At 34.8% G+C, this 27,230-nt stretch overlaps 1 protein-coding gene across 5 annotated transcripts in view; it reads right to left on the bottom strand.

Moving 5' to 3' along the window:
- Positions 1 to 1,011: 1,011 nt before the first annotated feature.
- The window catches only part of SH3GLB1 (SH3 domain containing GRB2 like, endophilin B1), a 39,606-nt gene continuing 13,387 nt past the window's right edge, over positions 1,012 to 27,230 (bottom strand). The window contains exons 3-11 of one of the 5 annotated variants that reach the window (XM_040470866.1): positions 26,695 to 26,823; positions 24,430 to 24,563; positions 22,983 to 23,075; positions 19,371 to 19,457; positions 17,739 to 17,762; positions 13,529 to 13,618; positions 13,047 to 13,147; positions 6,067 to 6,292; positions 1,012 to 5,702 (exon numbers count right to left, since the gene is read on the bottom strand). In XM_040470866.1, coding sequence (XP_040326800.1) covers positions 5,595 to 5,702; positions 6,067 to 6,292; positions 13,047 to 13,147; positions 13,529 to 13,618; positions 17,739 to 17,762; positions 19,371 to 19,457; positions 22,983 to 23,075; positions 24,430 to 24,563; positions 26,695 to 26,823 — 992 coding nt within the window. In that variant the 3' untranslated portion in view covers positions 1,012 to 5,594. The remainder of the gene's footprint in view (positions 5,703 to 6,066; positions 6,293 to 13,046; positions 13,148 to 13,528; positions 13,619 to 17,738; positions 17,763 to 19,370; positions 19,458 to 22,982; positions 23,076 to 24,429; positions 24,564 to 26,694; positions 26,824 to 27,230) is intronic. The other 4 variants (XM_040470868.1, XM_040470867.1, XM_040470869.1 and 1 more) reach the window with 4 other exon arrangements.

The raw sequence follows: 27,230 nt of genomic DNA, 5'->3' as shown, positions 1-27,230 counted from the left end.
TAAAGAACTAGATTTTGTAGGTATACCAGGATATACCAGGCAATATCCATTTATCACCACAGCTTCCAGGAAGATTTTATTCAGCAACAGCTGTGATATTCACTCCACTGAGGTTGGTAACAGCAACTGCCCTAACACACTCAGCTGGAAAGCGTAATAAATTATTATCTATTGGGTGCCAGGCACTTTGTAACAGGGTACTCCTTTCAACCCTACAAGAAAGGTTTATGTTACTCTCATTCTAGAGTTGAGCAAAAAGGCTCAAGGAGGAAAGTCAGTGTTCTGCTTACCTTCCAAAGTTTTTACTTCTCTTTTTATAGCTAAGCTTTCTAAAACCAACTACAAGCCTGCATTAGAATGCAGAGGGGCCCCATTACAGGGGTGCCTGGGTGGTTCAGTCGGTTTAGGGTCTGACTCTTGATTTTAGCTGAGGTCATGATCTCCTGGTTCATGGAATCGAGCCCCGAGTCGGGCTCTGCACCGTCAGAGCCTGCTTCGGATTCTCTCTCTGCACCCTGCCCCCCGTCTCTCTCTCTCTCTCTCAAAATAAACAATAATAAAAAAATTACCACAAGGTTCCACTCAAGATTGTTCTCTTACCGTTTCACCACAGTCAGAAAGGTGATTGTGTTTCCAGGAGATTGAATTAAAGGAGCAAGCTAGTACTACAAACATTCCCAAAGGATTACAAAACACATAATAGAAAGTAGAACAGTAAATGACGTCACATTGGAATAATTTAAGACTGATCTTAATTTTGCAGGGTCATTTTACCTTCCTCTTACACTTCAGTTTTAAACTGAAGGCCCTAAGAATCTTTAGTTGGAAGCCCTCCAAAAAGAAACAGTATTCTTTTACGTACTACTGATAGAAGTGTAAATTGGTGTTTTCTAGGGGGCAAAGTGGCAGTAACAAAAGCTTTTAAAAACTGGCATATTCTCTCCACTAGCAATTCCAAGTATTCATCTTAAAGAAATATTAAGAACACATAAAAGATTTAGCAACACAATGTTCTTTAGAGCAGTTTATTAGTGAAAAATTGGAAACAGCCTAAAAGTCAACAATAGTTTAATAAAATGTGGCACATACGATGGCATACTGTGCAGCCATTAAAAAAGATGTAGAAATAGATTCAACACAGCAGGATAGTTATGGTATTGTCAAGTGAAAAAAAGTTACAAAACAGTACGTACAACTTGATTCCAATTAAAAAAAAATGTATAAATGCACAAAAGAGTCTGGAAGGCTATATACCTCAATAACAGTCCTCCCGGATGGTGGGATGATAGGTGATTTTTATCTTTCAAACTAAATTTTCATTTTTTTCCCCTTTTTACCAACACATCTATGACTTGTATTATTAAAAAAGCATTAACAATTCTCAAAAAGTCTCCTGTGAAGTAGGAATGAGAGTGGAGCTTAGTAACCTGAGGCACAGGGATGTAAACATTAGTCTGAAACTGCTTTAATGGCTTGTCAGGGTGCTTTGATGTCAAACTGTGACTGTGTTTAAGTGGAAATGTGGGTGGTCGTAGAGCTTACCCTTCTTCAGACTAAGGGATTCATTCCTAAGAAACCTTCCACAGCAACCAAGAACTGGCATTCCAAGCAAGATTTCCCTTGCACACACTAAGCATACCTTTATCTCACCCACTTGTAACAGAGCCCAGCAAGGTGCCTCTACCCTTGAGAACAGTGCTGGGTGACAGTACAGAAGGCAGGGAAAATTTCTCAAGTGATGTCAAAGAGTACCTGAAGGTGAAAGGCAAGTTTTTTGTTCTACTGAGGTGGTTCTCAAACTCACAAAAACAGATTGCGGGGCCTTACCCCCTGGGTTTAATTCAGTGGATCTCAGATAAGGCTTACGAATTGCCTTTCCCCCCCTTTCATTTGACAAGTATTTATTGAGTACATAAAACGTGCTAGGTCTTGTATTGTTGGAAATTTGTGATCAAAAGAATTATAGCCTCTATCTCAGAGAGCCTATATTGTAGATTGACAGATATATATTAAATTATAAAAGTAACTCTATATATAATTAAAATTATGATAGTGCTAGAATAAAGACAATTTTTGTCTTAAAACTATTTTTTAAAAATGTTACATGAAAGAACTAAGACCAGTTCTATAGCCCCTTCAAGACAAAAAATTAAGTACAAAGAAAGTACTTGGAAATACGAATTAGCATTTTAGACAAGTCCCTAGGTGATGCTGATATTGCATCTTAGGGTCTCACACTGAGAACCACTGCGCCCTAACTGAGCAGACTTTCTAATTAGGATAATGTGGGAGGAAGGGCACAAGGTAACAGCCATTTAATCATCTGGGGGAGGGGCTGAGGCAAAGCTAGCTAGCTATTATGGCTCCTTACTCAGGCTTCAAGTGTTACATACTAGGCAACACAGACCTCAAAATTTTAAGCATTTGGGAGGCAGGGAAGAGATTTTTGAGGAATCCTGTCAACAAAGCATGGAGGTGAGCTGAGCCTCTGGGTAAACGGAGCTGTTGCTTCTTGTCCTGCACTTGTCACCTCTCCCACAGTATCTCAGAAAGGTGCTCCCGTATCAGCTCCTCCATTCACATTCTGTTCTTTTGTCCTAGTGGGTAACAGTAGACTGTGTGGATGGACTCGAACCCACTGGTGACCCTAGCCTCAGGTTTCTTATTTCTCCTGTTACACAGAATGAGGCACATTCCCATTTCTGGGACCTAATGTTCTAATGTATCAGTTTTTCTGATTTAGCACCATAAAAAAAGATTTAACACCATGACCTTTCAGGTTAGATTACTTTGAGAACAGATGTAGAGGCAATCCTGTAATTTTGTTGAGTCTGTAAAAGAGCCTACAATTATTTCCAAGTTTATTACATCATTCGTATGTGCATCTTTCACGTTACTATACCTTTAAGCTCTGGGCCACAGAGCTTATTTAAATAATTTTAAATTGCACCATAAATTATTAGGCTTCCCAAGCTTTTCTTCTATGTCTAAGAAACTTTATGGGCTTTTACCTGAGTAAAAATCAAACTTATGACTTCATAAGTCAAAGCCAAAACCAAAAACCCACAAAAAACAAAACCAAAAAAACCTCCCAAACCACCAAACAAAACCCCTTTAACATAAAAAGCAATGAACATGAGAACAAGCCCATATATTATGGTGGATTTGTGGTAGACAAAGGCACTAGAAGCCTTTGGACCTTAACATTATTGAAGGTTACTAACATTATTGGATTACTATAGTCAACATTCATTTGATGGAAAACAAAAGGTTCTGATAAAACTTATGCTCTGGTGAGGTTAAACCTAGATCTAGGTGTGATTTAAAGGGGGTAGAGGATACAGGTAAGTAGAACAGAGCTTGGATATAAAAGGTATCTCTGGTACACAGTCATAAACAAGGCCTATAGTCTGGATTGGTCAGGAAGCTATGGGGGCTAACAAAGGGAAACTGGTATTTACAGAATGTTTCTACTATGTGTCAAACTTTTCCCTAAAAAAGACTTACCACACAAGTTAACATTTGCTATATAATCCTCACAATAACCTTAAGGTGGCATAACTATTATCCCTATTTTACTAAAAAGGAAGCAACAGTTTATATAATATTGAAGCTCAAAGAGCACAGGATATGAGGAAGACTGGATTTGAACTCAGGGTGGTTTCACTCCAGTATGCATACTTTTTCTCCTTGACTACTCTACTTCTCATAAACTTCACTTCCAGTTGCTGTTTAAGTTGACCTAGATTTTTTCTATGATCTCCTAAATCCTAAACCTGGACTGATGTAACATAAAAGATGGTACTCTCGGCTGGCTACAGACTTCCCTTCTGGGGAAAGAAAAAGTTCACTCACTTGGCTGGTGCTATAGCTAACTAACCAGCTTGAACACCTGTTAGGGTTACGAGTATGGCGATTCACAGTGTGAATCAAAGTGTCTTTGTACAATTATAAAATTGTAGAGCAATGTGTCTCAGCACAGAAATAAAAGGGTAACAACTACTGTTACAGTTTGGACTGTGGGCTAAATTATTATCAACATGTTGACAAAGTTCTGATTAGGAGCTCTTAAATAAATTTGAAAATACTTTTTGTGTTATGTGTTCATTTTTTAAAGTACCAAAAAGTGTTTTAATGCATTAACATTCCCTGAAGAAATGAACTACATTTTTGCACTTCACGAGTAAGCCAGACTGAACTCCTTTCAATTGTCAGAACGTGTCACATTCTCTTGGCTCGAGGCTCTTTTTCCCTCTGCCTCGAACACTTCCCCTCCATACCATCTCCCACTCCCCAAATCCAAATTAAGTGACTCAAAAGGTCTCAAACACAACACCCTGCATTCCTTCTATCATGACATGGATTCTGTTATATGGCAACTGCCTATTTACTTACTTAAGGTCTGCAGGGGGAAGGACTGTGCATCTTGTTCAGGGTAGTATCCCCAGCTGATCAACATAGTGCCTGGCCCTCAAACAAATGTTTGATGAATGAACGAATGAGGATGAATGCAGAAGTCCTAACATGGAAACAATCTGCTGATTCATAGCAATGCTCCAAACAGCAATTTTCTGACTGTAAGTGTGTTTCACAACCGGAGATCCTGATCAAGATAACCTAAGTTCATTAATAAATATTCAAAATTTTATTAGTAAATTGAGTAACCAAAAATGTATTGTTTGTATGCAATTTTCCTCTATAATGAGTGTAGTTGCACTAATCAATATTTTGATAAGAATTTGTTGTTCCATAAGAACACATTCTCTTTACTGAAATATGTTCTTAACAGATCCAGTTCTGATTATGCATTAAATTGTGCTAATTAAACAATCTTAAAAGCATTGTTTAGCAAATTGAACTTGTTCCAGATGTTTTAGAACCTTAACGAAATACATACCAGAGAAATATGGTAATCCTTTTCAAGGATTTCAAGGACTAGTTGTTCTTAAATTTAAAAGAAATCATTCAGTAGTGTTTAATAACCACCTCCCCCCACACCAAACCTCCAAAATAAACCATTGAGATACAATATTGAAATCACTCCATTTCTGTTGGAAAACAAGGTAAACATGGTAGATTAACTGCATTTCTGTTTATGGAAACATTCAGAAATATTATATTTTTCACAAAAGAGGCTTACGCCCTAGAGCTCTTTTAAAACCAACAGTTTAAAACAAATTTTAATTTTATTCTTTGGCTATTAAATTATACCTAATAAATGAGTCACTGATATCAATTCACAATAAATTTATTTTACATAAAAGAAAAAGCTTGCCATTAATGAAAAAATTCAGTAGAAAACAGTTCTTCTGCTTTAAGTTGGAGCTCAAAAGTAGAAGCTGCTTATTAGTGAAACTCAGTAGAAAGGGAACTTTGTAAGAAAACATTCTTGGCATGAAAGCACTAACATAAATTCTGTAATGAAATATTTACCATGCAATTTCACTGGCAGAAAGGCTGGTTTCTGATGGCTGGTATTTCTTTTCAGTCTCCTAAGAACATTAACATGGAAGATACTTAAACCTGCTTTATTCAGAGTTAATTGTATATAAATACTGGTGTCATGATGGGTAATCTTTCCATAGTCCACCTATTTAATTGAGCAGTTCTAAGTAGGTAATTGGTACCCTGCCCTTCTGATTTCCCCTTTCCCCCATTAGCCAGTCTGAATCCATTCCAACGACACTGAACACAGTGATCACCTACAAAATAAAATAGTTCCAGTTATTAACTATGTTAGAAAATAAACATTTGTAACTTGTTTAAGCTATTCATTATCAAAATTCTTTAAACATTATTAATTTTGCTGAAAGATAAAGGATTTTATTAGAGGCAGTTTTAGAAATTTTCTAGTTATTTAGCAGTTAAAAACTTTAAATCTGTGCTATTCTATTAAAGAATAGTAGTTAAAATTTTTATAAAATGTTGATATAACCATCTTAAATCTATGAAAGCATTCATGATAAACTATTTCCCAAGAAGTAATAAAGAATTTGCATTTTATTATAATACTAGAAGGTATGTCAATCTATGATAGTTTTCTTGTTAAACCCATATATTACTCACCTCATCTGCCAGAAGTGATAATTCACTACTGTTTGCAGCATCATAATCATACAGAACCCTGGCCTTCCTGCTGCCACTGCACTCCTTAAGGTCAATGAGGTTGGAAGGGGAGGTGATTACCAGACCACTTGTTGAAGTCAAGGCAGAAGAACCAATCACATTTGATGAAGCAGATGGTGCAGGTGCCACAGAAGTCTGATTGTTGTTACAATAATTGGATGGAAAACTGTTGGAAAAAAATGGCCAATTATCAATTTCCAAGTGACTATAGCTTCTGAATACCGCCACTTGGTGGCAGTGTTTACTTTCTACCAACTTCCACTTTGGCTAAAGATTTACAGATGTAATATTTTAATAGCAAAGTACCCTAACTAACTTATGCCTCTTAGGCCATAGAGAGGAAGACATAGAATCTGAAGCAGGCTCCAGGCTCTGAACTGTCAGCACAGAGACTGATGTGGAACCTGAACTCATGAACCGCGAGATCATGACCTGAGCCAAAGTTGGACGCTTAACCGACTGAGCCACCCAAGCGCCCCATGCAGGTGGTTTTCAAATATAAGTACTTGGAAGTTTTTTTTCAAAGCTGTCTTTACAATTATAAACTTGAAGTTTAAAAACAAAATACCCCCCCCAAAAACATGCTATTTCCAGAAAAAAATGAGTTTATCCTTAAAACACTTCCAAAAAACTTCTACTAGTATGTTTTATTAATCTTTTCTTGCCTTTATGAATTGTTAAATAAAAATATCAATGAATAACACTTCTATACTAGATACCACCACAAGAGTGAAGTTTTCTCAAGTTAATTCTTTGAGAAATATTTGAATAACCAAACTCTCTTTATAAAACTGATCCAATCACACTTTCCTATTCGTGCAAATGACAAATATTTATGGAAAATCTACATGTCCAACATCACTACCACAAGCTAAAGACACAAGGATGAAACAATACCCTTCCTTTATGGACATATACACAAGGGAAGGACATGGACATACAAATACTACGTTATGAGTAATAATTACCATAATGAAGACTCGATGGGAGAATAGGGCAAATTTCACAAGCTCATTCTGTCTTGTATTTTTTGTAGGGGAAAAATAGTAAAGTTTTATTAGAAACTAGTGAAATCTAGGGATGCCTCGGGGGCTCAGTTGGTTAAGCGTCCAACTCCAGCTCAGGTATAGATCTCATGGTTCGTGAGTTCAAGCCCCGCGTTGGGCTCTGTGCTGACAGCTCAGAGCCTGGAGCCTGCTTCAGATTCTGAGTCTCCCTCTCTCTCTGCCTGCTCACACTCTTGTCTCTCTCTCGAAAAAATAAAACATTAAAAAAAAATTTTTTTTAAAAAGAAGTTACTGAAATTTCTGTGACAAATGTGCTTGTAAATATTTTAAAGATAATTAAAATTTTCCATTTAGTGTAAAGCTACTGTTTCTCCAATACTACATGGAAAAGAGCATCAAATGGCTGGCCTATATTCATTCTCATCCAGCCATTTCTAAGGTTGAAAATTTCCTATGAAAATTCATATTTAAATTTTAATAAATATAAAAGGTCTCATCTGGTAAGATGGGTGAAATTCATCCCTAAATAAAACACAACTTCCTTCTTCTCTTTATGACCACTGTGCCATCTGGAAATCAGTCAGCCAACAACACAATTCTCGTTAGTCTCATAACCTCTTCTCTAAACCTTCCTTCACCCTCTTATGCTTGTGTTTATTTTTCATACTTATTGAGTCTACAAGTGGATGGAGTAGGAGTTGTATGGTCCTCATTACCATTTCTACACTCTTCTAACCAATCTCGCCCAATCTTGGAATTTCAGGTTATTTGACTCTTTACTACCCATCATCTCTTGTTGCCATCATCTATGGATGTTTCATTCCCTTCTCCATTTCTACAAGATTTTAGTTCCTGGCTCACAGATACTGTATCTCACCTGGTGATTATAATATCCATAGAGACAATTCTTCCAACACTTTGCCTTTTCAGATCCATGGTATCTTCTCTTTCTGTACCTGATCCTGTAGTTCAGCCACCCATTTCTACTGCCTCATCTAGACCTCATTAATTCCAAAAACTATAACCCTTGCAATAATAATTTCCAACATCCCATTGTCTGACCATCATCCTTTTTTCCCCCAGTACTCTCCAACAAGTCTATAGTGGATCTATGGTCCTACTAATACGTCCTTCATGGCCATGGTAATTACTATAATCACTCCCTTGCATACGTCTTCATCTCCTATATTCCTCACTTTAAATTACTCATTTGGTAAAAATCTATGAACCTACTCAGTATCCATGTTATTTACTGTTGAGAGGAGAAAAGTACAAAACCATGTTGTCTGGCCTTGCCCTCAATTTATGAGTAGGAACCTCAAGTGGGTCCACAATGCTGCTTAGCAATTACTATACATTTCTCTAAGTCCATTCACTTTCCATTCTTCTAATATTTCATACACTTTCATCCATCCTCAAAATTCTAGCAATTTCTCCTCTAACCTTATACTCGGTTGATGAGCTGTTTCCTTTCTCACAGAGAAGAAAAAGAACAATCAGGACACATCTACGTGTTTGTGGTCATCTCTCCTCTTACTACAGATGAGCTGTCTATGCTTCTGTGGCTAATTTCTCCACCTGTGCACAAAATCTCATTTTTACCTCTCAAGGATATCACGCTAGTAATTCTTCCTTTTCCCATGCTATCTTATTTCTCTATGTGCTGTATCATTCTCATCAGCTTGCAAACATGCTCTGATTTCTCCTATCTTAAAAACAAAAATCTGCGAGACCCACTTTCTCCTCCAGCTACTACTTCATTTTTCTGTTCCTCTTTACACTAGAACTCCTTTGAAAGATTTATCTAAACTTACCATCATAGTCCCTCCTCTTCTGTTCTCTTACACTATAGACATGATCTGGCCCTATTGTTCTACCAAAACTACTCTTGTCAAGGTCAGCAAGGACTTCAATGTTCTAATCCAATGGTCTATTGACATTCCTCACTTCACTTGACATATCTAGTGATCACAGTGGATCCTTTCCCTCCACTTTCCTGTACCTTCCTCACTTGACTTCCAGGCCACACTCTTGGTTTATATCTTACCTTACTGTTCATTCCTTACCGCCACTTCCTTAGCTGTGCTGGAGTACTTCAGGGTTTAGCCCTTAGCCCTCTTCTTTTCTCTGCCTATATTTACTACCTTTCATCTAGTCTGAGACTTAAACATCCCTGATATGCTGACCACTCTCTAACTTGTATCTCTAATTTAGCTTCCAAACTCCAGACCTGCATATCCTAAAACTGGGCATCTCCACTTAGATGTTTAATAGACATTTCAAACTTCATTATGTCTAAAATTGGGCTTCGGGTGTAAAACTGGGGTGATCTACCACCCCAACCTCCTCCTCCTGTGACATTCCCCATTTTAATTAACTACAGCTCCCTTCTTTCAGTTGCAAAGGCCAAACACCTGCAATAATTCTTAACTCTTCTGAGCCCTATGTAAATGAAGTCTGTCAGCAAATCCTGCTGGTTCTACCTCTAAAATGTACCCAGGGTTTGATCATTTCTACCACATCTATCACATTCACCATGATCCAAGCCACCATCATCTCCTGACTGGATAGGCTAAAAGTTTGCAATCAGCTCCAAACAGTTCTGTGTGCTTCCACTCATGCCCTCTAGCATTTATCTTTAACAGAGCAGCAAGAATAGTCCTATTAGATGCTAGCTGAATCTGTCACTCTTCAGGGCAAAACCCTCAAAGGCTTCTCACCTCTGAATAAAGGCCAAAGCCCCATGTGTCCCAGCTTCCCGTTTTCGTTTTCTCCCGTTTTCTCGATTCATCTCCAGCCGAGCCCTCCTCACTGTTGCTTGAACATTACAGCTATGTTCCTGCTTCAGGGTTTTGTACTTGCCGTACCCTCTCCTGGAGCAATTTTTCTCAGATGCCTGCATGGTTTGCTTCCTCTCATCTTTCAGGTCTGTCTTCTCTAACTAGTGCAAACCTTTACCCCTAACCAAGGCACTTCTCCACTTATTTTTCTTCACAGCATTTATCACCCTCTAATGTAGTATGTAATTCACAGCCATATCGATTTTCTACTTCCCTCTGCCCCCAAACAGATGTAGGTTCAACGAAGACAGGGATTTGCTCTGTTTTGTTTGCGCAGTATCCTTCATGCCTGGAATAGTGCATTTTTAAAAATTAAAAGCAAATGTTTCTCTGATAGATAATAGGGTTTTAATGACAAAAAGAACTAATTTCTAATTCAGGTTTTACTATAAAGTTAGGAACACATTTCTTAGCATCTCTTGCTCAGTGAACTCAGTTCCTCAGTAGTGGTTAAATATACACATTTCTGAAGATTAAAAACAAAAAAAAAACCTCTCTTTCCCCACATAAGTGTGTTTATACACACGTGTTTTTAAAGCCTCTAACTATGGAATTTTACTTTCAAATTTACTAGTATAATTAACCTTTGTTCACCACTGACCTCTACCTATGTCACTTTGGAGGAATTAATGGTAAAAAGAAAAACACCCAACACCCATCCCTCCAACCAAACAACAATAAAAACCCTGAAAGACCATTTTTACCTTCTAAGAACTTTTATTGATATTTTAAAAACTATAGACTTTCTGCTACTGTAGCTTGATGTATTAAAACCTTCTAATTATTTAAAAGTAAAATACATTTGCTAGCCTTGTGACTAGTGCTTCTGTTTCCTCATCTGTAAAATGTGGATAATGGTACCCACCCTCACAGGTATGAGGACTGTAACATTACATATGAGGTGTCTAGAGGAGTGCCTGGGGACAACTAGAGCCCTTCCTAAATGACTACTGTTTTCAGTTACTACTACTGCTACTAACACTGCTCTTATAACCTGGTTCTACTTCTCAGAAATACCTTCTGAATTAGCATGGAATTGGATGATTTGTCAAGTTCTGCAACTGAATACTTCTATACACTCTTACAAAGCATAACCTGCAACATTAAAGACTTTAAACTCTCTCCCCCTCCCCCACTCTCTATCACTGGTCCTTACCAGTAATCTAATTCTTTGAGGGCAGGCTTTCTTCCCCAGAACAGCAGCACTCAGTTCACGGTAATGTCTGAGCTTACCCTAAAGTGCAATAACTAGCATTTTGTTTGGATGGAAGAGTTCCAAGCATTTGTATGGCTTTAAGCAGAGTGCAAGTATAGATGGTAACAACAGCAACCCCTCTGCTGTATCAGGACACAGTGAAAAGAAAGTACTAAGGCTTCTTGGGCTTAAAATAGTTGTAACGATGTGGGGATAAAGTGGTGTTCTGCTTTCAGGTATTTAACACCACTAACAAAACTTTAAATATACAGAAGTGTAAATCTTCTGTAAATCCTATTGGGATAACCAATGGTATCAGACCACGATTCATTTTTAAGATCTAAAATTGGTTTTGTGGATGTGCCTAATATTGTTTTAAGCCCAGTTTTTTTTTTTTTATATATGAAATTTATTGTCAAATTGGTTTCCATACAACACTCAGTGCTCATCCCAAAAGGTGCCCTCCTCAATACCCATCACCCACCCTCTCCTCCCTCCCACCCCCCATCAACCCTCAGTTTGCTCTCAGTTCTCAACAGTCTCTTATGCTTTGGCTCTCTCCCACTCTAACATCTTTTTTTTTTTTTTTTTCCTTCCCCTCCCCCATGGGTTCCTGTTAATTTTCTCAGGATCCACATAAGAGTGAAACCATATGGTATCTGTCTTTCTCTGTATGTTAAGCCCAGTTTTAAACGATTATGCAGAAAAGAATATTGAATCCACTTAAAAAAAACCCCACCTTATTCCTTAAAATTATCTTCTCTTGATATTTTTCCTTCAAATATTATGTATCACCCACTCCCTGCTTTAATGGTTTCTCACTATATAAATCTTAAACTCCTTACTATTACTTACTTTACAGGACATTGGTGACATGACCCTGCTTCACTCATCTAGCCTCATCTACCATCCCATTCCTTAACTCAAACACCATGTACACTCTAGCCAGAACGAACTACTGTCAGTTCCCTGAACTTGCCACACTACTCTTTTTCCCTGGCCTTTTTACATGCGTGTTCTTCCTTTGTCTGAATATTTGTTGTCCCTGCCCCTTTCTTCATCTAAATTATTTCCACTAAAATAATTTCATTTGTGAAACTTTGCTAGACCCACATGAGTCACAGTTAGACGTCCCTTGCAGGAACCTACACTTCTACCTTTCCACTTGCCATCTGGCCCATCCCCCAATGGCCTTTATTTCTAGCTAGACTTTAAATACCTAGGTATTTCCATCTAGACCTTGTAGAGACCATGTTTGTCCTATACATCATTTTATTTCCAGTGTAACCTTACAATGTGAACTCCATAAGGATAAGCAATTTTGCCTGTTCTGTGTGCTGATATAATCCTAGAGTACAGAACAGTGCTTGGTATATGGCAAGTGTTCAATAAATATCTGATGAATGAATGACTGAGCTATGCATGTTATACATTATCACTTTGCTTTAAAGTATATTAAAATATGATTTTTAATAATAACATCAATGGGCTTGAGGTCTTACAGACTATTCCAAAACTTTTTTTTTTTTTTTTTTTAAGCAGTGAACAAGTGAGTAATGAATAAGTATAAATTAGCTAGCTGATCTCTAAGGGCAAATTAAGTGTCAATGTAACTAGTTAATCTTCCTCAACTAATTGCAAAAAACTAATTGCACAGAAAAGTGAACTTCAAACACTTTTGGTGCCAGGAGAGTTCAAAATGTTTTTGCTACCTCACAAGTCTGACAATTACTTTCCTTAAGAAAAAAAAATCTGATTTTAAGCAAGCTAACACAAGCCTTTAATTCTTTGAATCTTCACCTCTATCATTAGTTCATATGCAAAAATCTGAATTTCTTCTCTTATCAGGAGTTTTATGTGTGAAAAGGAAATTACCACCTTCCTAGTTGTTTCTGGAGGTCTAACATGTACTGGTAACATTGTGCATAATAAGTCATCTGGGCTTCCACAAAGTCATTCAGACAGCGGAGATGATGGGCCTGTAAAGGAAAGTTTCAGTTACTTCTCAGTTCTATAATCTACTTAAAAGTGTTAAATTCCAAGGGGCAAGAAAGCACGACATATACTCATGGCAAAACACCAGTAACTAGCATTCTACTACAAGGCTTATTGAGACTGACCTTGGTCAGCAGTGTAAGAACAAAACGTGTAGCCAATAAAGGCCAACAAATGATAGTGGGAGAACTAGGTGATGAAGTATAAACAAAAATTTAAAATATTCCATGTATCTTGGAAAGTGCCACAATTTAAATTTTCCTTGATAAGTGACTGAAAAAGAAGTTCAGTTTTCCCCCCTCAAAGTGCCTTAGGACCATCAAAGTCTTCTGTTTCAAACAAACTTCCAGTTAATGAACACTCACGTGCGTACTGCTGATTCCCTCTAACAGAAGTCTTGTAATCTCTGCTTGACGATCAAATTCACTTTGGGTTATTCTCAATTCCTGTTCAGACTTAAATTGGAATATAGTTTTAGAATTTTGCTTAATGACTTAGTCCGTTTTATGTACATTTGTTTAGACAGTTTACAAATCTCTCAGGTAAACCCTGAATGATGAGCTGGCAATGCTCTCATTCTGCTTTGAGTTTAAACTGTTCCCTGAACTCTACACCTCAGCTTTTCTATATTACTCAATCTAGATAGAATGTATTCCTTACCATTAATTGACTCAAAAAAATCTATTAATGTCAAAGTTTAATGACATATACATAAAAGCCTAGAAACACTACTATGGGACAGTCAATATACTGTCATGTATTTTGTCATGTCAATATAAAAGGTCATAACATTTTATAAAATCTTAAGAATATTAGTTTAGAAGTATATTTGAAAAAATTCTCAATTATTACTATGGTTAATTTATTTTGAAGTTAAAGATAGACTTTAATCTCAAATGAAAAAACTTAAGAGTAAAGCCATAAGATTTTAATCTCTCTCTCTTTTTTTTAATGTTTGTTTACTTTTGAGAGAGAGCACGTGAGGGAGGATGGGATAGAGAGGGAGACAGAGGATCAGGAGCAGGCTCTGAGCTGACAGCGCAGAGCCTGATGTGGGACTTGAACTCATGACATCATGATCGGAGCTGAAGTCAGACACTTAACAGACTGAGCCACTCAGGTGCCCTAGATTTTAACCTCTTATGTTTAGTTATCAAACATACTGTTTCTAGGCATATAGTTCTTAGGTTCCTTAAGAAGGAACTCTTTTTGCATAAGGGGTGACTTTTTAGTTTTCTTTCTAAACTTTGCATTTTATATGGCTTAAGCATCACTATTATCTACAAGATGTACTAGGGTTTTTCTGCAAGTTATGGGTGACCTTTAATCAGTAGTGTGCTGATAAACTAGCTGGGGTTGGGGGAGTTCTAATGTGCTGATTTTCATGGTGCAAATACTCCAACCACACATCATTTCAAGCTACCAAGGTGAAGTCACTGACCTCATGGCTGGAAAGAGGTGTATATAATAGCACTCCACTACTACTAGCTTCAACCCTCTCATACAGGTTCAGTGCTGGGACAAAATAGTTCACTAAAAAATCAACTCAATAAAAATAGTAAATACTCAATAAAAAACATCTTAAACCTTTAGCCAGAGTTGGTTGGTAGTAAGTGAGGAGGAGAAAAATAAAATCTCACATCTCACTCAAAATACTCAGCTTATCCCACACAGGGAATCATCATTGGTGAGAATATCATTAATACTGTTATGTTATACTACCTCTCCAGGATAAATAGCTCCCCCCACCTATCCAAGTAATATTTCTAAGACTGTAGTAAGTATAAAAACTAGGTCTAAACTTTTTCCTTGCACATCCCATCTTCCTCTCCGTCAACGTTTGGTGGCAATAGTTAACCTAGTGAACCAGTCAACAAGGAAGCAAAATAGTCAGTTGCTATAACCATTTTCATCCCACTGGTAACAGACCTGGCAGAGTGACTAAGAAGTGACCACTAGATTGGATTTATGGAAATGAGCTTGAATTACTCAATAATTCAAAAGTTAAAATTAAATTTTACTTGGCTGAAACCAGAATGCATGGTGCTTTGATAACAGAGCTGAAGTTACAAGTTTCATCTAGAAGCCAGTATGAAGCAGAAAAAAGTCCCAGGAGAAGGAAAGAATCAATCAATATTCTTCCTAAGTAAAGTGTTAAGGAAAACCAATCACTTCAGAGTTACATTTGCATTATTTATTGTTCTGCTTGGTTGAATACAAAACGGTTTTAAGAAGTTACCATAATAAACCCAAAATAAATGAAATTCAGAAGTAAACAAGACTAGTGAAAGTACAATTTGATTTAATGGCTTTTAGTAGAAAGGGCAGAAAAGCCTACTAAATAGCAGTATTTCTATACAAGGTGTAAACAAGTAAGCTAGATAATAGATTAAGGGACTGGAAAGTCTGAGTATGAAGTGGAAGTGTTTTAGTTAAGGACACTGAGTAAAAAAAGTTATAAAATGATCTCACAAAGGATAAGAGATCAGTCTTCCGTGTTTGAGAAAACTGAATGATTTCATTATGAAGAAAGGCACCATGTTGCAAAGCCTAGGAAGTCATTCTTTGAACAATTCAGACTTTGTATTTAGAAAAGGTAAATGACAGGAAGGAAACGAATCCCATTTTTTGAACAAGTTTCAGTGTATGCCTGGGGTAGCTGCAGTCAGACGTCCCAAACCATCTCTACTGCTGACACATATAATGATCATAATAATTAATATAAAAGGCTGAGGTATCTAAAATAGGTTTGGCATCATTTACTTAGGAAGAGAATGATCCCTATTAGAAAGACAGATAAAAAGGGTTTAAAGAAAGAACTGTCTTTCTTTAAACACTTAAGGATTTTTATTCTGTCCTCCAGAAGACCTCATTCCCTGACGAATTTTACAATTAAGACAAAGAGTTCTAGGGGAAAGACCTTTTCCTGCCAGAGTATATGACAGCATAACTTGGGTTAGGGAAGCAAGAAGAACTCTTTTAGGATGTAACTTGGAAAAAGGGCAAGAATTTGTTGATCTGTGATATCAGGACTGGGTAACTAGAAGCTAGAAATTTGGTGGTTATGCTTTTGAGGCATTTGCTGTGAAATTTTGTTCAGTGTTATTTTTTTCTATAGGCTTAAATCTTAAAACATTTGAAGATATGAAGTTTTAAAATTATATATTTTTTAAATTATAAAAATGACAGAAGTGAGTATGGAAGAAAAAATCTCCCTAAATCCATTTTGATATATTTTCTTAAGTTACACACACACACACACACACACACACACACACACACACACACACACTATAAATATTTGTTTCATGGGCTTCTTCCCATTGTATATATCACATATTTCCCAAACTCACAGAGACTGCAGTATCAGAGATTTTTTGGTGTATCTGTTTGCTAACCAGAGTGGAAGAGACCCTGGTTTCATTGTTCAACTTATATTCTCTTCCATGTTACTCTGCCCTCTTTTCATGCTAGAGGTTCAGGAACAACCAGAGGCCATGGCAGAAACATAACTAAGCTGACAAATGGATTTCACAATAGAGGATGGAAGAAGTCAAGCATTTCATACTGAATTTCCAATTCATAGAGTCAAAACCCCATAACCTATTCAGAGAGCAGACTGTATAGTCAGCATTCCTACAAAGTCAAAAAATAAAAAGTTAAAGTTTGAAAAAAAAAAAAATAGGGGCCACAGTTACCACCGGCCCTTAATCTCCAGCACTGTCCTCATCTGGAGGTCAAATTTTGGTAGGCATGAACATGAGGAGTAAATAAAAAATGCTTCTGAAGACCTTAAGTAGCATTTGAAACAAATCTGCCTAAAGTCATAATTTTATTCCTTACATTCTTGCTTATTATTTCCCAGCCTAGATAAAATGAGAAATGGAAATACAGAAAGAGGGCCTACTAGTAGCAGTAGCAGTCATGTGGGGCTTCTAAGTGACAGTCCAACACTGAGGGAGGAGACAACATACTTCAAAAACAAACAACAGATCTAATTGTTATACAGTACAATAATGTACATTTACAATAGTGACCCTAACTGTAAATGAAATTAAATACATGCTATCCTATATTTACCTAATGGAGCAGTAAAATACTATTTTAAAACTGTTTTCAACTAAAGTGACAGAAGACTTAGCTCTGGTGCTGGAGGAACAAGCTTTGGTTACCCAGGAAACTCATTTGTGTGACAGACGATATATTCAATCTCTGAATATACAAGACATGGCGTAAACTATATTTTACATAATTGTCACGTAAGTAAACCAAGTATTTACACTGTTTCCTGGCAAGCACTGTAAATATTACTACTTAATGTAGCATGTATCTAGTATTTATCAGAGTGTATGCACAGTACATCTCTGTAATATTCTTCTACTGCTCTGTGGAGCTACTACTAGCCAAAGAGATCTGAGCTTTCTATAATAATTTTCAGATTTTATAAGTAACAAAGATATAGTAACAAAGACTGTCACTGGCCCTATCCTATTGGCTGTTGTCCAAGAAATATTTACTGAATGAATGACAATTAAATTCTTGTTTCATAATTCTGTAGTTTAATAATTTACTTACTTTTGTCACTTCCTCTGCCCAAATCTAGCCAGCATTAAAAATTAGAGAAAAATATACAGCATGAAAGAAAGTTGGAATTTAACATTTTCTACAACTTAGTATAGAAAAATGTAATTATTTTAAATTCAAAGGGCACACTCTCCTTTTCCGGAGTCACATTAACACAATAGTGAATCAGTATAGTTTAATATACTGTGAAAGTATGCCTTCATATGTATCAATACTGTTAATTTTTGAATCTTATACTAATTTTATAAATTAATAAGAGTAATAGTTTTCCAAAATTGGGACTATTTAGCCCCTCTTAGTTGTAGTTTTCTAATCTGTAAAATGAGAGGTTTAGACTAAGTAATTTCTAATTTCTCATTTAGGTCTAAAATTCTAGAATTTTAGGAAACTAAAATAAAGCAAGGATAAATAGACAGTGAACATTGATACAGCCACTGGTGGAGCACATTATACTTGAGAAATAGTTTAAAATTACCAGAGTTAAACACATATAAGTAGATGACATCAGTAGTAACACAAATGCCTAATAAATGGAACATAGTCTTGCTAACTGTTTAGGATACTTCTACCTAAAATAAAAGAAAACCTATGATCTATAGACAATTACCAATGACTGAAATAGTCTAACACTTTCATTCACCTACAAACAGGACAATGGAAATAAATGAATGCATTCTCTTGCTATCTAAGGAAAGCCCTGATTTAGCCAGGGCTTTGGTGATCATAGTAGTTTAAACAACAAAAATGCATTTTAAATATTGTTTACATAAACCTTCCGATTACACGGACATTTTCCCCCCTTCAGCTCAATGCTAATGGAATAAAAACAGCTGACTGTGAATTTATTATAAACTGTACTACAGATTCCATGTCACTTCTATGGAAGTAATTTATCTAGCAGTATAATGCCAAACACCACATCTATAAATCTTTATTGGCTAATGTTTATGAGTTTTGGGGCTATATTCAGATTTTATGAATTTCCATTTTGTTAAAAATTAAAAATTACTAACATCTCAAAAATTTCCTCAAGCCAGACTCAACATATATAGAACAAGCCTCATTCCCAATTCTTACCCAAGGCTATTAATTAATATCCTGAAGCTTTCCAAAGTAAATTAGCAATGGATAGGGAATGGGCCTTGCTACTATAAAAATACCCAAAATATCAGGGGGAGGTGGAGTGTCTTGGCCTGAAACTGAAGAAATTAATTCAATGTTGAGTTTGGGTGAAAGTTAAGGTAAACATCAAAGATACTAAGAAACAAAGTAAATCTGTATACCTTACACTTTTCTCTAAGTAAATTTTGTTAATTTTCTTTGCTAAAAGTAAAAATGCAAAGTGCCAGCCAAATTAATGTCTTAATTACTAGGTATAAAAGGCACTATATATTTATATATAAATTCATATTTTAAAACCTGAATTTGGCATAGATAATAATATTTGGCAATTAGAACACAATTTATTTTCTTCAAGTTCCAATATTACTTCAGCTAGTATTCCCTGTGATTTTTGCTGGACTAATGAATTCATGGCTTCGACTACTTTAGACTTTTACATGCAGATAATAGCAAGAGAAGGCACTTTACTGAGTATGTAGAAAACACAGTAGGCCAACAAACCTTCAGCCATTTTACATGCAGGAAGTTGAGCATGTAAGAGAAATTTACCATAATGTTATCTCCTTCAAGGCGAGCTGAGTTTAGTTGCTTAAGTGCATAGGTAAGAGACAAAGAACACATTATACCAATGAACATAGTGGAACAAGTTACTTCTTCACAATAAAGAACACACAAACAAGCATTAAGAGAGCTTAAAAATGGTCTTCTACTTAAAAAAAACCCACAATAAACTATATTGCTCTATGGAATGTCACATAGTGGTACCTATTCAAAATTTTCCAAAAGATACAAATTTTTAAAGACAAAAAACATGGTTGATGCTTGATTTTAAATTAGAATCATTTAAGGAAACATCACTTTAAAAACTGCTGCAGTTACCTATAATTTTTACTAAATTTTCAGCTATGAAAGCCCTTCTGCCTACCCACAATTTTCCTATTCAAAGATCATTTCTATTTTATGAATATATGATGCCTTTAACCACATTTTCTTTTCAGTCAGCCTCAGCCAGGTCTTGGCATACCCTAAGGAAATATGAAAGGCAGGTCAATCCTTATATTTTTAATAAGCTTTAAATTCTCATATGTGTACATTAAGATTAAAGTAATATGATGGTGCTCAGTTTACAGATTAAAGATTTAGACATCTGTGAAAATAAATGCTTAAGCAGGCAGAGGGACATTCATAATACTGTGTTATTTGAAGATGTATTTTCTGTATTTGTATACCTAAAAGTGAGGTCTAAACCTCGAAATACTAGCTTTGAAACCAGATGATTTTTCTTCCCATTAACAGTAGTCTAAAATAATTTTAAAAAATTTATATAGAACTAAATAAAGCTATTTAGTGCCTTATATAAAGTGCCTTATAATTTAAATGCAGAAATTTTATTTGCCTTTGCTACTTATGATGTAAGTTTTAGAATATTTTCAAAACTGTGTTTCTGTTCATTATAAAACATTCAAGTAGGTTTTCTTTCTGCTCAACTGGTATATTTTTGAGAAAAGCTTTTGATGTTGCGTTACCATTCTTCAACATGCTAACTAATAAAATACAAGTTAGTAAAGTAGCAATACTGTATACAGGCATAAATATCTCACTGATAGGGCTAACATCATCAAAAAGTTCAATCTAGTGGACTATATTGTGAACTGAGGGCAGCAGAAATTTTGCATTATTTATCTCTGAACTCCTCAGCAGAGCATGTTATAGAAAATAAGCATTTGATAAATATAGAATTGAAAAAGAGGTCACAAGAAGCCAGTAAACAAGCTAAAAAAAAAAAGTCTTCAGGTACACAGGTCCCAAATCTTACTTGCAGAGAAATAACTACTCACAAAACAATACATGGAGATTTATAAAGTGAAATCAAAGAAATTCTGAGATTAGAATAACCTCTTCAAGCTGCCAACTAGGAACGAGGAAATGGGTCAAAGAAGGAAAAAAACCCCGCAAATTCCTAGTGGTTTCTATTTTTCTGTATTCTTCAAGTAAACAGAAGAGAAATACAGAAAACAAACCTCCACCAGAGATCACAAAATATAGGCATGCCTCAAGGTTTTATGTAATAACAAACTAATAGGACTTTTCCTTTCTAAAGTATTTCAGACTTACTGCTATAAAGTTGGAAGAAAAAGGAGTTGGTTATCTAGGGGAAAAGAACACAACTGAAATCAGGAAATGTGAATTTCTGTTTGGACTAACATTTTAAATATTTGGCTATAGTTAAATTTGTTTTACATAATATATAAATTCTAGAAAAGTTGTATAAAAATAAAATTGTTCAATAAAGTCATTTGTATACTCTTTGGTATTTTAAATGTAATTTCTCATGGAAAAAATTCTGCCCTCAACAATACTCAGTAAAGAAAAATTGCCAAGATCTTTTCTGGATACATCAAAAGAAACATCTCTCAAAGTTTGTTTACTATTATATTTAGTTCTTACAAACTTTAATAGCAATGGCAAAATAATTTCGAATAACTAAAGGACCTTTACAGTGTTAAATCTATGAGTTTTCTGGAACTTTTTCAGGTAAAAAAGTAGACACAGTCATTATCCCGTAATAGTGCTTGTGTAAGCACTACAAAATAAAGTTTTGTACTGACACTTGACAACAGTATTCTTCTCATTCCACAATCATTATTGGGCACATGAAGGCATTTTGAATAAAGAGATTTTGTTCTGGTTCAAACACTTATTTCCAAATGATCCTTATTTATCTTAACATTTTTTTTTCCTGATTATGACATTAGTATCTTAAAAAAATCAATTTATACTTTACCACATAAATCTTTTATTAGCAACTAGAAACCAATCCTAATTTAGAGTCTCTTGCCACCTACAATGTTCATTTTTAAAGTTCTTATTCTGCAAAAAGCCTGTTTGGGGAAGTTAGGGTGTTCTTGATGATGACATCATAATAAATTCTGAGGTGAAATAGCCAGTGAATTTGGATTCAATGTTCTGTCAAAGATAGCTCTCCAGCAGTAACTAATACAGTGTCTTCCAAAGAGGAGCTGTCTAGAAAAAAATTTTTCTAGAAAAAAATTTATTCAGCTCATATAAGGTTTTGGGGTAATTTCATAAGACATCACAACCCAATACCAATTTTACCAGTTTTAAATTTTACTGTAAACCAAATGTCAACCTCTTCTTTCCCAAAACAAGAGAGCCACAGTCAACTTCTGCCAGCACTGTGGTTTATGTTCCTTAAGGCAATGGTTCTTGATGAGGACAGTGGTAGTTGAGTTGGGATCAGAAGGCAGGGGGAATGTCATGCCTCTTAACAAAACATATCCCTTAATATATGTTAAGAATTTGTTAGCCTTCTCTAATAAATTCAGACCGGTTTACATTGTACTATCGTAAAGGCATAAATCTCAAATCTGATTGATGTCTCCAATCTTTGGAATGGAAATATAAACAGTATAAATACTAGATTAAATAAGCTTATAAATAAAATCTTTCAATAAAGTTATAAATATATACATACATAAATCATTAAATTACTACATTTAATATAAACCCACTCTATTTAAAAAGACTAAACTGAGGTTGATTTTATGAAAAATATACCAGAACTTATGTATCCAAATGAGTTTCCTCCCCTGCAAAATAGTCACCTGGGAGTCCATGCTGCCACTGTTTGAATGGTTTTGGAATTCTTGGTGACAACTCCTTTAGCCAGTTTGACTCACATGTGAAAAGGAGTCCAGTTTAATTTTTACGTCACACACAAGCAATCTCAAATTTGATTCTTTCTAATCTTAATTACTATTTGTTTTTCTATTTCAAAGATAATAACCCTATCTCCAAAAGAATATTTTCTAACATTACTGATGATATTTAAAGAACATGATACAGCTTTAGGAGCTCTCACAATTTTTATTTTTTAGCAACAGGTATATTGCTGAAATAATACTACCTGTTGATATAACTATTCTGCATTGATTTGGATGCATTAAGCTCTGGTAAGTTTGTTTAAAAACACTAAAAGTCATAGTCTAGTCTTCATAATTAACTATAGCTTGCATGGTACAGGAGTAAAATATTTTACAAATTTTAAAGTTATCAACCTAGAATGTTTTTCTATTAAAAAATACTACTTACTGAGGCTCTAGTTTCTGCAGCTTTTGCCTTTTTTAGTCTGGTTTTCGCAGCATCCAAATCCAGTCTCTTATTTTGTAATAGTTTCCTTTCTTTCTATAAATATAGAAAAGAAAAAAAAAAGGCTAATGATGCTAACGTCCAGTAAAAAGCATACACATTTAAAGTATTATTCTCCATTAAATATATGAATCATCTGCTAAAGATCTAGAATTACAAAATTGACTATGAAGTGACACTTGATTCCTTTTTCTCATGGTTTTCAATTTTAAAACAATGGAGACATTCTAGATGCTTGAAAAATCTGGGAAAGATGGCAGGTGATGGCAGAAACAAACGAATATTAATTTTAATATCTTGTGGTTTTGCTCTCCAGGAAATATTTTGCTCTATCTTCTTGGTTGTCACAACTGGGGGTGTGGGTGTGTTACTGAGTAGAAGCCAGGATGCTGCTAAATATCCTACAATGCAGTATGGCTCCCACAACAAAGAATTACTTGACTCAAAATGTCAGTACTGTCCAGGATGAGAATGTTTCGAACAGACTATCTAGGAAATACCTATGATAAAGGAGATATGGGCCTAGGGCAAAGTTTCTTGATACCTTAAGTGATCTACTTTAAGAACTATGCAGGTTCACTTAATGTGCCATAGCAGTGAATGCAGTTCTACTACTCCAAAGTGGAATTCCAGATTTCATATATCAAATTTCATCCTATTGACAATTTAATCTTTTAAATCATCTTTCAACTTGGTAGCTTTTCTTTTGTCTCAGGTGAAATACTTTTTACCCAGACAAATTCATTGTAAACATACTGAGTTTCTGAAATAAATTGTAATAAGAAATCTGCAAATTAAAGTTTAAAGTAGTATTTACAATAAAAAATAATCTTGCAAAAATCTTAGGAAAAAAATCCACCTAGATCTCCACTCTCCATCACTGAAACAAACAAACAAAAAATAATACTAGGCTTGGGAAGGTGATATTTATTTCTTTGGCAATAAAACATAGCTGTGTGAAGAGAAGATAAGAGGCTTCTAGGGATGCAAAAAACAGGAAGTCGAACAACCAGAAATATAGCTTCCAATAATTAGGTTTTTTGCTTCCAGTTTAAATGAATAGTTACATGTCTATACTATCGTGATATTTTGTACCATATTTTTATAATAATTCCAGGAACTTCTCTACAAATTTTAATGCTGGTAATGGACAAGAATTGATGTAAAGTAATCTCAATAACACTACAGAGACACAAAAATAGAGTACATATCTTTAAGAGTCCTTTATTTTGGTTAGGTTTGTGTTCTGCTGGATATGCACCTAGCTAGATTATTTAAATTTTCTAATCTGCTACATCTACATGATCAATAAGAGGGTAAATTATCCATTAAAAACTGGAATTATATATCTTAATATTGTACTAAAAAAAGGGAACATTTTCCAACTCACAGCAATTGTTTTGTAATCTCCTTCTATAAAGTTTCTTAAAGGAGTGAGAAAATTTAAGGCTGATGTTTGAATCAGCTCTCTGTCTGCTGTTCCAATTCGTTTTTGTGTTTCTCCACATTTAATAAGGGCATTACCTGCAAAGGAAAAAAGTGTTGTTTGGTTTTTTGTGTTTTTTTTTTCTTTTTTTACCATTTTCTGGTAATGTCAGAAAATAAAATCAGCAATTTGATCTGCTTTAAAGTTAGTTGTCACTTCTTTACTTAAGTAAAAAATAAAATAGAATTAACTGTAGTTAGTTTTATTTTAAAAGGTAAATTTAAGACTATAAATATCTAAATAAAAATGACAAAGGTGAAGTCCTTATCATACCATAGTTAATTGTACCAATTCAACCAATGGAACACAAGAGAATAAATATACTAAAAAGTATTTATGGTCATAGCTCAAACAGTGGAGGTATGTTTAGAAAAGCATTAATGCTTAAAATATTTAGTAAGTCAAAATTTGTCTTCTGTTTCTATATTAATGCATGGGCCTCAAGTATCTCTAAATAATAGTATAAATTTGCATCTTAGGTTAAAGAAAAAGCCATGTTTTGTAACACATATACCTTAATGTTTAAATAGGACAAGTACAGTGGAAAATCGAGCAAATGAAAGGGAACCACAAGACCAAGGTTCTACTCCCAGGTCTACCTCTAATAAATTTTAATTCCATGGATCTTGATTCCTACATGTTAGCATGAGATCAGATCTGATTGGCAAGGAGGATAATATAACACAGTAGTTAAGAGAGCCATGTCTGGATACATATCTCCATTTGAATTATTAGATGTAGGATTATGGATGAATTATATAATCTAAGACTCAGTTTCTTTGTCTTCAAAATGGAGACAATTTATATTGTAAGTAGGATATAACTGAAGATTTACAGAAATAGTATGTTGTGCAGTGTTAAGCCCAATGCCTGAAATACTCAATTGTTAGCTACTATCAATTACTAATAAATAGATTCACAAAGTCCAATTCCAATGATCAGGGTAGAGTGATTAATAGAATTACTATGGGTAAAAACAAACTAAGTGGATTAAAAAAGGAAAAAATGTTCCTTTTGAATGTTCATGTCCCACTAGGCCTTCAGCTTGATGAAGGTAAGGGCTGGATGCCCTTTATGACTCCCAGCATCTAATTGCATCTGACACAAGCAGGCACAAAAAAATCTGTTTAATGTGTAAAATTTTTGCAAAATAGTTAAAATTTAGAAATAGAACTATAAAAATTTTAAGCATTTTCAGACTTCTGAAAGAAGTACATTTTGAAAACCACAATGTAAAAGTTTCAGTTGCATATCTAACAGTCAATGGATTAATGCCATTCATTATACAGTATTTAGGATATTTCCCTCTGACATAAAGGTAACTACTAAAACTTTAAGTTCATTTTGCTCCAGAATTTAGTAACTATTTTATAAATCAGTACTATATGAGGAAAATCATTTACCTACCATTTCATACCCACATAAAGACCAATTTCTTGCAGAAGTCTTAATAAAGAGAATTTTTAGCCATGAACAATAGGAAAAGATGCTATAGAAATCTGAAACAGTCTCATATTCTGAGAAAATTAGATTTGAGGGATAATGAGCTTCAGAGTTATACATTTAAAAAGTCAGTACAGCAACCAGCAAAGCTGACATAACTATAAAGCATGATGATAGAAAATTTGAATTACATGAAGAAAATAGAATGAAATGTAATCCAAACATGTAATCCAAATAGTTATCCAGAGATAACCATTGTTAACATTTTTGTGGTACCAACATCATTGTGTAATGAAAGCACTAGTGATGTGTTCAAACACTATGTGCCAGGCATTTTATTATAGAAATCAATAAGCTCTCAAGAAAGCTTTAAAGAAATCATCTAGAGAAGACATGTAAACAAAATTACAATATATCAAAAGAAGTACTGTAACAGAGGTTGCAAGGTTCAATGGCAGTACCAGTAAGGAATTAATTCATTCAACTTTTTAGATCTAAAAAGATTAATGTGAATTCTCAGAATAATATATACTAAAAACATTACATTGAATTGCACATATTTACTGGTCACCTGTATTTCTCACTTTATCTGAAATTTAAACATAAAAAATTTGAAGTTAAAATTGAGTCTACTAATATTTGGCAAATGTTAATGATGTCTCTAAGTAGTAAAAAAATCTAAAAGGAAAGTTATTAACTTAGCAGATCTTTTTGCCTTTTGCTTACCATAAGCTGTTCCTGGGCCAAACTCAGTCCCTGCATCAATCATATATTGTCCCAAAAGTTCTGGGTTGTTTATACGACTTGGAGCTTTTCTATCCAATTTCTCATAAACAAATTCTTCTATCCTGGCATCTAGGAGAAAGGTTTAAAACTATCAATGATTTCAAAAAAGCAAAACTACTTAAAAGACTTATTGTTTTTTTCCCCTCTGAGCCATTTATCACTCTGTAAAATAAACATGAAGTTAGCATGCTTCTAAGTACATATCTTAACAGAATTTTTAATTTTTATGTTGCAGTATTATATAGCTCAAAGAAACTTATACTTTAAAAATATGGTAAAATATTTTGGCACAAAAATACTTAAAGTAAAACTATTATACGATGAGTATTCTATGAGATTTTAAAAGAGTTGGTTATTCACTTAATACCTAATGAAGTTGCCTTTGTCCCACTCATACACAGTCTAATTTTTAACTTTGAATACATGTTCATTTCAATTTCAAAACCAGGGATTTCCAGCTATGAAAATATAGAGAT

This window comes from Herpailurus yagouaroundi, unplaced genomic scaffold (genome assembly GCF_014898765.1).
Source record: "Herpailurus yagouaroundi ecotype Mexico unplaced genomic scaffold, PumYag 77, whole genome shotgun sequence".
Lineage (NCBI taxonomy): Eukaryota > Metazoa > Chordata > Mammalia > Carnivora > Felidae > Herpailurus > Herpailurus yagouaroundi.
This window is presented reverse-complemented; position numbering and strand designations above follow the sequence as displayed.